Source organism: Lathyrus oleraceus, chromosome 7 (assembly GCF_024323335.1).
Source record: "Lathyrus oleraceus cultivar Zhongwan6 chromosome 7, CAAS_Psat_ZW6_1.0, whole genome shotgun sequence".
In the NCBI taxonomy this organism is placed as follows: domain Eukaryota; kingdom Viridiplantae; phylum Streptophyta; class Magnoliopsida; order Fabales; family Fabaceae; genus Lathyrus; species Lathyrus oleraceus.
Window position 1 is genome coordinate 219583714 of NC_066585.1, and position 12834 is coordinate 219596547.

General features: G+C 38.6%; 1 protein-coding gene across 1 annotated transcript; it reads left to right on the forward strand.

Annotated features, from left to right (window-relative positions):
• Positions 1–216: 216 nt before the first annotated feature.
• LOC127101184 (U-box domain-containing protein 11) lies at positions 217–3206 on the forward strand. The gene is made up of 4 exons (XM_051038527.1): positions 217–827; positions 1149–1265; positions 1372–1806; positions 1896–3206. The coding sequence occupies exons 1-4, from the start codon at positions 492–494 to the stop codon at positions 2964–2966; spliced, it is 1959 nt and encodes a 652-aa protein (XP_050894484.1). The 5' UTR covers positions 217–491; the 3' UTR covers positions 2967–3206.
• Positions 3207–12834: the final 9628 nt, after the last annotated feature.

The window sequence follows — 12834 nt, forward strand, 5'->3', positions numbered from 1 at the left end:
GCTGCTGGCATCCAAAATTTCAATAGAAAAACAAAATTAAACCAAAAAAATAACTTTTCTTTATTTAAAAAAATAAAAATAAAAAACAGTAGTCGGTTGCATTACAATTCACAATATTCCAAACCCAACTGTATCCTACTGTTTTCTCTATCTTTCATTATCATCTCCAACTTCTACCCTCTCCGAGATTCTCGCTTCCCGCTAATTAATATTTTCTTTCATTAACTAATTAAATCCACAAATCTAAAACCCACCGTTTCTTTTCTTCCCAAAATTTAATTAAATATTTTTATAATTAACCGATAATAATAATAAGAAGAAAAACCGAAGAACGTGAAGCCAAGAACTCATTCAAATATTAATTATTAATTATAACAGCGATTAATTATTACTCATTCAGCATTATCGTTACGTGTCGAAGCTTCATAACTCTCATAACAGAACCTTATTAGACTCTCTCTGACTTCGCCTTCAACACAAGCTAGCAAAAAATGGCCGGCGAGTTCGCCGGAGATAACACACCGGAGCTTTTGTGTTTGGTTCATGACATCACCGGAATGTGTGCCGGAGGTGGAGGTGATTCTTTTTCACTCACCGCCGATGTGATGTTCAGAAAAGACTGTACCGATCTGGTTCGACGGATCTCTCTTCTTACTTATTTGTTCGAGGAAATTAGGGAGTTGAATAAGGTGAATTGTTCTGCTTCAAGCTCTTCAGGTACTGTTTCTGATTCGGAGGATTCGTGGTCCTCTGATCTAGTGGTTGTTCTTCAATCTGCTAAACGATTGTTATCTGTAGCGAAGAATTTCAGCTCCAATTCATCTTCTGTAAGTTTTCGATCTAATGCTCGTTTTTTTGGTTGTGTTTGTAATTTAGATCTGTAATTCACTGCTTGCATTTTTTTCTTTGATTGAGAAAAATGTTAGATTCAATTTGGAAAATTGCGTGTCCGCGTCCGTGATTATTCGTGCCAGCTTTTTGTGTCAAAATATAACAATTTTGATATTTATATTGTGACAGTATATTCTTCAAATAAAGATGATTTTGAATTTCTCAGATTGTGTAACTTGGAATGTTACTAATGCTGAAATTTGTACCGGCGTGTATGTCTATGCGCGTTTCTGAAATTTGATCTATCTTGATTTAAGGATGAAGCTGCAAAGACGATTATCTTCCAATTTCAGTGTGTGACGTGGAAATTGGAAAAACTATTAAGCAGTTTACCATATGATGATTTGGACATCTCAGAGGAAGTCAAAGAACAGGTAGAATTTGTCTAAATGTGGTTTTATTTCTTTCATTACGGATAGATAGTACTGTTTTATCTGCAAATTCCATAAGTGAATCTACTGATAACATCTAGTTTTCTAGGTGGATTTGGTGAGATCACAGTTGAGACGAGCCACGGATAAATATGGGTTTATGATTTCTAAAATGCCGTGTGACGACTTATCCAAGCCCTTGGCTCAAGAAATCAATCAAGTATTTGGCAAATCTATGAGTGGATTGTATAAACAAAACAGTTGTCCTGAATATCTATCAGAACTAGGTAGCATTCCTAAAAGCAATGAAGGGAAAAGCTGCAGCACGTACGGGGCAGGATCTCGGTTGGAAAGAACAAGGAGCATCCATGCCTCTTATGAGGTTTCATTATCGACTATAACTGCTCCTGAAAGTCAGGAAATTTCTGGGAGCAAGAATCTGCCTGAAGTTAAAAAGCCTGAAGCAATTGTAATTCCTGAAGATTTTCTTTGCCCTATTTCATTGGAACTAATGAGGGATCCTGTTATCGTGGCTACTGGTCAGGTAAAGTTCATTTCAGATGATGCATAAAACACAAGGCATTTAATTTTCCGGCAAAATTTTCATCCCATTAATATATTTTCCCTCTGCAGACATACGAGAGATCTTATATACAGAGATGGATTGATTGTGGAAATACAACGTGCCCAAAAACTCAGCAGAAGCTCCAACATTTGACCCTTACACCAAATTATGTTCTAAGGAGCCTTGTTTCTCAGTGGTGTATAGATCACAACATTGAGCAACCAACGGGACTAACGAATGGAAAAATAAAAAAGAGTGATGGATCGTTCAGAGATGTTACAGGTGACATAGCAGCAATTGAAGCTCTGGTCCGGAAGCTCTCCTGCAGGTCCACTGAGGAGTGTAGAGCAGCTGTTGCTGAAATTCGATCACTATCCAAAAGAAGCACTGACAATAGGATACTAATTGCTGAAGTTGGAGCAATTCCAATTCTAGTCAACCTTTTAACTTCAGAAGATGTTATGACACAAGAAAACGCGGTTACATCAATTCTCAACCTCTCTATATATGAAAACAACAAAGGACTTATAATGCTTGCTGGTGCAATTCCATCCATTGTCCAAGTCCTCCGCGCTGGAACCATGGAAGCAAGAGAAAACGCGGCAGCAACTCTTTTTAGCTTGTCACTTGCGGACGAGAACAAAATAATAATTGGAGCCTCCGGAGCTATATCAGCTTTGGTAGAATTGCTTCAAAACGGAAGCCCTCGAGGGAAGAAAGATGCAGCAACAGCGTTGTTCAATTTATGCATATATCAAGGGAACAAGGGCAGAGCCATAAGGGCAGGAATCATCACAGCACTGTTGAAGATGCTCACAGATTCAAGCAAATCAATGGTTGACGAAGCTCTTACAATAATGTCAGTTCTTGCCAGCCACCAAGAGGCAAAGGTTTCCATAGTAAAAGCCAGCACTATACCAGTTTTAATCGATCTTTTGAGAACCGGATTGCCTCGCAACAAAGAGAATGCAGCTGCCATTTTACTTGCTCTGTGCAAGAGGGATACTGATAATCTTTCCTGTATCAGTAGACTTGGTGCTGTTATACCACTTTCTGAACTTGCTCGAACCGGTACAGAGAGAGCCAAACGGAAGGCTACTTCATTACTGGAGCATCTTCGTAAGTTACAACAGCTTTGAATGGTACAGTCCTGCAAAGAACCAGAACCTTACAAATTTATATATTTCTCTGATTATTTGACATAATTTTTCACATTGGTTTGCAACTGATGAAATCAATTGAGGATGAAATAAGAAAATCAGCCTCGTTGGTCCAGTTTATTCTTTCCTTCTTTCCCTGTGTTGTACTTTTTCAACCTCTGCTCAGCGTGTAAAGAAATCAAATTAATATATATTGTTTCTCCAAGAAATTTTCACACAGATGTTTCTGTTTTCCTCTTGATTTGTTGGTTCTGTTTTAAACAATAACTGTTTGATGATATTCTAAAGCATTTAGCATTGTCCCATCACAATATTTACCCACCAATCACCATAGACCTATTGCTTTGGACCATTCATATAATAATGATTAAAAAATCAATGATTAAGATTTGAAATGTAGTGGTATATCCTATTATAAAAGTTTCTTGGTGGAAGTGGACAAATAGTATATTTTCTTGGTGAAAGTGGAAGTTTATAAACTTTAAAGAATTGATTACCATTATCAAAACAATTATCATCCTTATCTTTCGAAAATCATTGGAATCTGTGTCAGGAACGGAGAATGAAAAATCTGTGAAACAAAAGGGACATTTGAATTTAATGGAGAGCACTGGTCTTCTTTTGACTTTCTGAGATCAAGATCTGACTCCAATACCATCTTTCCTTGAACATGAAAATGCTCAAATTTGATTATGTTCCATAAAAATGTTTTTTTAAGTGGATTTCTTGTTTATTTTTGATTCTCTGATATGATCGATCATGGCAGGAACATAACTAGCTGGACTATTTTATTAGAGGAGCCATAACTTGTAGGCACGTTCATTTTGTTAACTTGATTGATATTAAATTACAATTTTAGTCGTGGCTTTTTGGAAGGCATCACAAAATCGTTATCTGTGTTGATTTTTTCCTAGAAAATCTTCTAGTGTTTTGCCTTTTTGTTTTAGATTCTAGTGAAAACATAAGAAACGATTTTCAATAGAATTTTCATTGATAATGAGCGGGTCAATGGTCATCAACTCCGAGATGATCTGGTCATTGGCAGCCCTCTTCATTTTTGACGTGCAATGTTAATTGATGCATGATTCTTTAACGATTTGGGTTACAATTCTATAGGGATCTTTGTGAGGCTATCTAGGTATCTACCTTTCGGTAATTTGTGGTATTTTGGATCAAATTCTAGTCTTGATAAGAATAATTTCATATTTTGACAAGAATTGTGTATGATGTAGTCGAAGTCTGGTCAAACATGCAGTAGTCGAAGATGTGCGTGTTGTAGTCGAAGCTTGTTCTAGCATGTTATCGAAATATCTTAGTTTATTGTTTAAGTTAGCATGTCGAATTGAGCTAGTATGTTTGACCAATTGTTTAGTATCTTTGTTGAAAGTTAGAGTTTAGTTTTCTTATAAATATTATATTAATTCTCACTTCTCCATCAATCTCTGATAATCCTAATCAGAGGGAAAAGTGGTGTGGTTGAGATTCAATGGTAAATATTGTTCCATAATTTGTAATTGAATCAAAATTTCAGTTTTAAACCACTTTGAATTGTCTTTCCCTTCTCTTCCATCTTTTTCTTTACTTTGTGGTTTTCTTATTAGAAATTGATCATACACTGTTTTCTTGGGCATCGTTTCACAACAAATTGGTGCAGTGAGCGTGGAGAAGAAGATGTCGTCAACCAAGTATGATATTGAGAAATTCACTGGTGTGAATGATTTCAGTTTGTGGCGCTTGAAGATGCAAGCCATATTGATTCAACATGGTTTGTTAGAAGTGTTGAAAGGATCTGAGAAGATGGATGTTGCCCTAACAAAGAAGAAGAAGACGACGATGATCGAGAAAGCCCACAACACTACTGTATTGAGCCTTGGTGATAAGGTTCTCTGACATGTTTCGAAGGAGAAAACTGTAACTGATGTGTGGACGAAACTCGAAGGCTTGTACATGACAAAATCGTTGGTCAATCGCCTCTACCTGAAGCTAGCTATGTATTCATTCAAGAGAGTGAAGACAAAGTCTTGACTGAACAACTTGATACGTTTAATAAGCGTGTTCTTAATCTTGAGAATATTGACGTTACCATCAGTGATGAAGATCAAACGTTGTTGTTATTGTGTGCTTTACCAATATCTCATGATGACTTAAATTTTTTTTGTATGGAAGAGAGTCTCTGACCTTTGAAGAAGTTCAACCAGCCTTGTACTTGAAGGATTTGAATAAAAGAAATGAGCATGAATCATCATCTGTTGGTGAAGGATTTTTCGTAAAAGGAAAATTCACAAAGAAAGATGGTAAGTTTGAAAAGAAAGAGGGTAAAGTTCTACATAATTCTTATGGTGATAATGCTTCTGCTATTAGATGTTATCATTGTAAGAAGGAGGGTCACAAAAGAAAGGTGTGTCATGGTCGAATGAATAATTACGATGGAAAGGATAATGGTAATGCAACCATTGTGCAAGATGATTATGAATCATATGATGTCCTGGTGGTCTTAAGCAACAACTCTAGTAAGGAGTGAATTGTGGATTCAGGGTGCACTTGGCACATGACTCCAAACAAAGATGTATTTGAGGAACTATGTGATCAAGATGGTGGATCAGTGTTGTTGGGAAACAACAAAGCCTTCAAAGTCGCAGGTATTGGATCTGTACGATTTAAGCTCCATGATGAGTCAATAAGGATATTGACTGATGTCAGGTATGTACCTGAACTTAAGAGGAATTCTATTTCTCTTGGTGAATTCGACAAGAAAGGGTATGTGTTCAAAGGATCTCAAAGTATCCTAAGGATAACGAAGGGGTCAAAGGAAGTCTTAAGAGGAATTAAGAGGCAAGGCATGTAGTCCCTTGAGGCTAAGGTTGTAAGTGGTTCATCAGATGTGGCATCCACAAAACCTGTGTAAAAGACTGAGTTGTGGCACAAGCGACTTGGCCGTGTCAATGAAAATAGTATGGTCGAATTGTCGAAACAAAATCTACTATATGGTGACAAGGTTAAAAAATAGGATTTTTGTGAACCTTGTGTATTCGGTAAATCCTGTAGGGTGAAGTTTAATAAAGGTAAACAAAGAACACATGGATCCCTTGATTATATCCATGTTGATCTTTGAGGGCCTGAAAAAAATCCTTCACACTCAGGTGCAAGATATTTTCTATTCATAGTGGATGATTACTCACGAAAGTTGTAGGTATTCATTCAAAAATCGAAGACTGAGAATTTTGAAATTTTCAAAAGTTAGAACACTCTGGTCAAAAACCAAACTGGCAGGAAGGTCAAGAGGTTGAGAACCGACAATGGTCTTGAATTTTGCAATGAGGCTTTCGACAACTATTATGATGCGTCTGGTATTGCAAGTCACATAACTACTGCAGGTAGTCCCTAACAAAATGGTTTGGATGAAAGGTTTAATTGAACCATTCTGGAAAGAGTGAGGTGCATGTTGGTTAGTGCGAGATTAAATAAGGTTTTTTGGGTTGAGGCAGTGATCGGTCACCATTTCCATTGAATTCCCACCGTTAATCTGACGTATTTTCATCACTTTGGTAAGATTTATGTTTGTTTTTAGTTGTTTTGGAGTCATTTATCATGTTTTGTTGGTTTGGTATCGCATTGCATTCGATTACAAGTTTATGTCAAAAAGATCTCGTTTATGCTTCGTTTGGTAGTGTCATTGTTACAGGCCATTGCACAGGTTTAAAAGCAATAATGGTGAAGCTATGGATACTCAGAAAGGCAAAAATATGAAGAAACAGCAGGTCAACACGGGCACCCGTGTGCCATAACACTGCCCGTGTTGTTGATCAGGCAGAGCAAAATGGGAGAAGAAAAGCAGAGATCAACATGGGCACCCGTGTGGTGACACACGGCCGTGTTGTTTAAAACAGTGCATCAACACGGGCCCCCGTGTGGAGGAACACGGCCCGTGTTGTTGCCTCTGTAGCTTGTGTTTAAAATAATTAATTATGGAGAACAACACGGCCACCCGTGTGGTGACACACGGCCGTGTTGATTGGACGCAGCTTGGAAACCCTACTTTTTGCTGTGTGAACCGATTCTGCTCATTAAGGGTAGTTTGGACCTTTTGCTTGGAAGAGATTCATCTGAAGCTATAAGAAGGCTTGGAAGAGAAAGAAGAAGGCACCTTTTGACGGACGAAAGAAAACATTGCATCGGAGAAGATAGCGAATACGAAGGATTTGAAGACGGCGAGATTCAAGGGCATCAACCATTGAAGATCAAACTCTCCTAATTCTTTGTAATGTCTAATCTTTACATTATGAGTTCTTTAAGTACTATGAGAGGCTAAACCCCCTGATGCTAGGGGGGTGGTCCTGATGTTATCGCATGTTATGAATTTGAACAAATGATTTCTTGATTACTATGTTACGTATTTCAATTCAATTGTGTGATGTTATTATGCTTTTGTATCGGACAAATACAAATTGATCTATGACTTTCAATAACAGGATTGTGATTGTTAGGGTTTTCACACAATTGGGTTTATGAATGCATCATCTAGGACTAGTAACTTTCGTAAATCACCGTAAACCTTGATATTTTGTATGATTAAAACCAATGATTAATTGAATGGACATTTGAGTAAGAATTGGTAGTTTAATAGTTTCTTCCTCAAGGACTTAAGTAAGAACATTCTGAGGTTAGGTGATTGAATGTTTCATATGTATTAAGGAAATCTTGACTGAATTCATAACCGGTTAACTCAACCACTCACCCTAGCATCTTTTATCTTAATCAATTATTTTTACTTTTGTGTGTTTACTATTATAAATTCCCAAACAACCAAACCATTATCTTTTTGTTCTGATAGAATCAAATTAAAATAAGTATTTCCTACGCAATCCTTGAGATCGATACTTGGAAATAAAACTCCTTATTACTACATCGGTAAAAATAGTACACTTGCTATTTTTCCGATCAAGTTTTTGGCGCCGTTGTCGGGGATTGCCAAAATACCTATTTTAATTTTTATTCTATTGAAATTTTGTTGCTCGTCAACCAAAATTTTTATCTGTGATAATCTTGTTATTCAAGTCTAATATTTGTCTAACTAGTTTATGCGAGGTAAGGCCTCAGCGGATTTTTCTTTTGACGCAGATCCAGAAAGAACTCTTCGCGCTAGACTGAGACAAGCTAAGCGAGAAAAACTGGAATTAGCAGAGAAAGCAGGGGAGGAAGTTGTTTCAGTGCACTCAGAGAATTCAGATTCCGACGCGGAAACAATTCCTGAAATCATGGCTGCAAACCCACCACCACCACCACCAGAGAGACTTCTCGGTGACTATGGTGGAACCAACACTCCGGGTGGTCGTATCACAATTTTAAACCAACCGGTTAATGTGGAACAATTTCAGCTGCATCCCAGCACCATTAATCAACTCGAAAGGCGGTCCTTTTCTGGAAGAGTGAATGAAGATGCCAACAAGCATCTGCAAAGGTTTTTAACTATGAGCACAACGCTGAAAATGCCTGTACATAACGAAGAAGCAATGAGGCTTCGTATGTTCCCATTCACGTTAGAAGATGAAGCCGAAGAGTGGTTCTATTCCTTACCTGCTGGTAGTATCACTACATGGGAGCACATGGAAACAACATTCTTGCAGGAGTATTTTCCCGCATCCGTGTCATTGCGGAAAAGATATGAGATCCTAAACTTCAAATAGAAGGAGGGTGAGTCATTAGGAGATGCCTACAAACGATTCAAGAGAATCCTAGTGGCTTGTCCTACTCACAACATGGATGAAACTGAACAAATGCATATGTTTATCAATGGTCTTCAAATTCAAACGAGACAAATCCTTGATTCAGCAGCTGGTGGCTCAGCTAACTTTGCAACAGCCACCGGTATGAAGAAGATAATTGAAGCAATTGCCTCAAATGAGCATCTGGAGTTGTATGATAGGGTGTTAAGCAAATCTGCATTAATTGATTTGAAGCTTGAAACAAACAAGCAGGTAAAAAATTGAAGAAGCAGTTGCTGCAGAGGTGGAGAAAAGGTTGAAGGCACTAAACATAGGTGCTCAGAAGGTGGCTCAAGTACAACAGGCACCTAACGATGTGTGTGGCATTTGTAATGGACCATACAATACTGTTCATTGCTTTGCAACACCACAGCAGATAGAAGATATCAAGTTTTTAAATCAAAACAATCCCTACTCCAACACATACAATCCGGGGTGGAAGAATCATCCCAACTTTGCATTGGGGGATCAGAAAGGGAATGTGCAACAGCAAGTGCAAGGCCAATATCAAAACCAATATCAGCAACAGCAACAACAAGTCCCGAAGAAGGCAGATTGGGAGATTACAATTGAAAAGATGGCAACCCAAAATATGCAATTTGAAGAAGAGACTAGAAACAATCAGAAACACACCACCGCATCCCTAAAGAATCTCGAAGTTCAGCTGGGGCAGATAGCACAACAACTGGCAAGTTCTCGAACACCAGGTTCCCTACAAAGTGAAACAGTTCAAAATCCGAGAGGTCAGGAGAATGTTAATACTGTCATGACGACAGAGAAAAAGGCGGCTAAAAAGAAAAAAATTATATCACCGAGCGAACCGATTAGAGAAGAAACTACAAAAGGAATTAAACCAGTGATTAAGTTGCCCTACCCTCAGAGAATAACAAAGAAGGAACCTAGTGAATCAAACTTGGAGAAATTCATGACAATGTTTAAAAGGATTGAGGGTCATATGGCTTTGTTTGAAACACTTGAAAGGATGCCCATGTACAAGAAATTCGTGGAAGAGGTAATGGCTGAAAATAAACCAACCACTGAAGAACAGGTATCCGGTAAGGAACAATATAATGCAAAATCCCTGGAGCAGAACATTCCTAACAAACAAAAGGATCCAGGAACCGTCACAGTACCATGCACAATCAAAGAAAGAACCTTCAAAAGGTACTAATAGATTCTGGAGCTAGTGTGAATCTGATGCCATTATCGATCTATCACAGGCTGGGTATTAAAAATATCTGTGATATAAAGACCAATCTGAAGTTTGCGGATCACTCAAGAAAAGATGCATATGGTATAGCTGAAGATGTGCTGGTAACAATAGCGGACTTGACTTTCCCAGTCGATTTTGTAGTCCTAGACATACCTGAAGATAATGAGGCACCCATCATTCTGGGTAGACCTTTCATGAAGACGAGTCGATGCAAGCTCGACATGGATGAGTGCACGTTAACCTTGAAAGTTCACAACAAGGAAATAACATTGAATGCTATTGAAAACCAGGAGATGGAGGAAGATACAAAATCTCAGTATCAAGTAGGCTTAATCAGGACATTGAATACTATCAAAGTCTCACCACTGCCAGTAGCCACCATAAATGGAAAGATTCCTAACACTGAAAGGATAGTTAAAAAGGAATCGTGGCACAAAAGAGTCCACACTGATAAAAGAGACAACGTCCGAGTTGTAGACAAGAGGTGCAACAAGGTTTTGAACCTGAAATACCCCCCATGATAAGGGAAATGAACCGTCGAGCCATGCGACGTTAAACGAAGCGCTTCGTGGGAGGCAACCCACGCGTTTGATTTCTAATTTATTTCGTTTTTCTTTTTCTTTGTGTGTGCTAAAATTTTGTGTAGGGGAGGAGGAGAATTAAAAGGGCAAAGTCACCAACACCTCCAAATGGAAGGAAACCACACAAGTGCAGTAAACCAACAATAGTCGCTATGAGTCCCCTTTGTATCTGGATTTAAACATTAAGGCCAATGTTTAGTTCAGTTGTGGGGGGGGGGGGGGTTCCTTTCATGTTTTATTTCCATCGCTTTTGTTTTTGTTGTCGTCGTATTGTTTTTGTTTGTTTTCGTTGTTTACTTGTGTGTACAGAGTGATGAGAAATGGTTGGACGAATCCGGGATCAATGGTAGTGGATGAAAGACACCCCTCATACTTATTCTGATAAGGCACCCCGGAAGTTGATGCAACCATGAGAAAGTAAAGTCGGACACAATTTGGTGACACCGAACCAAGAGAGTATGGAAAAACCAAGTCAGAAAAGAACCACATAACACGAGGAGGCTTCAAAGCTTGCAAGCTAACCAACATGGTGAGATCACAAAAAGCCAAACACTAAATATCAGCATGAGAGTTCAGCCAGGTATGACTTTATCACTCTGATTTTGCGTATGTCTTGTTGACATGTCACAGCATGACAACACACACTGAGGCAAGTTGTTTGTTTAGCCAGGGCCTTTCTAACCATCCCTATTTGTATGTTTCCCTTCGTAAACCCCGTTGAGCCTTAGCCATTTTATTCATCGTAAACCCCATGTTAACTTTTAAGCATTATTCATCATGAACCCCCTGTTAACTTTTAATCATTCATTTCCTTTTGTTTCATAACTCGGTATGATTGTGTGAATTGCAAGATGTGCAATAAAACTAAGTTTGGGGTGGAAATCTTGAAAGAGAAGGCAAGTGCATAATAAGAGATCATACAAAAGAAAAAGAGTATGTATGTGCTGTAAAAAAAAAGAAAAAAAAAGAGAAAAGAAAAACAAAAGAGAAAAATGCACTTGCCGAGACCTAAGACTCGAACACATATAAAATGCTCGAAAAATTTGAGTAGAAAAAGAGTCAAAAGAGTGAAATTAACCCCTAGAGTATACGTGATACACGAGAAAAAGAGAAAGAAAAATCACACAACATGACTACCGAGTTCAAAACCCTTTGTTATCCAAATTTTTTGTTTATCCCACTGTACCCAAGCCCCGTTACAACCCAAAAAGACCTCGAAAAGTGTGTGGAATCTGCTGTGGTAGTGACATTAGAATGTATTCAAAGTTAAGAGTTTGGTATTGCATACTGTGCTGTGAGTGTACACACCTAACCCTGAGAGATATTGTGAGTGTGTGAAAAGCTTGCAGGTGAAAAGGTTTCTGATGTGGAAATGTGGTAAACTGCCTGAATCGGAGAGACCTGAAACTCGATTGGAAAGGAAGAACACAAATGGTGAAAGACTAGGTTGCATTGTGGAAAGTGAATTCGGGGGTGACCTTTGTTTGGACTCAATACATCACTTGAGGACAAGCAATGAGACAAGTTTGGGGTTGTGATCGGTCACCATTTCCATTGAATTCCCACCGTTAATCCGACGTATTTTCATCACTTTGGTAAGATTTATGTTTGTTTTTAGTTGCTTTGGAGTCATTTATCATGTTTTGTTGGTTTGGTATCGCATTGCATTCGATTATAAGTTTATGTCAAAAAGATCTCGTTTATGCTTCGTTTGGTAGTGTCATTGTTACAGGCCATTGCACAGGTTTAAAAGCAATAATGGTGAAGCTATGGATACTCAGAAAGGCAAAAATATGAAGAAACAGCAGGTCAACACGGGCACCCGTGTGCCATAACACTGCCCGTGTTGTTGATCAGGCAGAGCAAAATGGGAGAAGAAAAGCAGAGATCAACATGGGCACCCGTGTGGTGACACACGGCCGTGTTGTTTAAAACAGTGCATCAACACGGGCCCCCGTGTGGAGGAACACGGCCCGTGTTGTTGCCTCTGTAGCTTGTGTTTAAAATAATTAATTATGGAGAACAACACGGCCACCCGTGTGGTGACACACGGCCGTGTTGATTGGACGCAGCTTGGAAACCCTACTTTTTGCTGTGTGAACCGATTCTGCTCATTAAGGGTAGTTTGGACCTTTTGCTTGGAAGAGATTCATCTGAAGCTATAAGAAGGCTTGGAAGAGAAAGAAGAAGGCACCTTTTGACGGACGAAAGAAAACATTGCATCGGAGAAGATAGCGAATACGAAGGATTTGAAGACGGCGAGATTCAAGGGCATCAACCATTGAAGATCA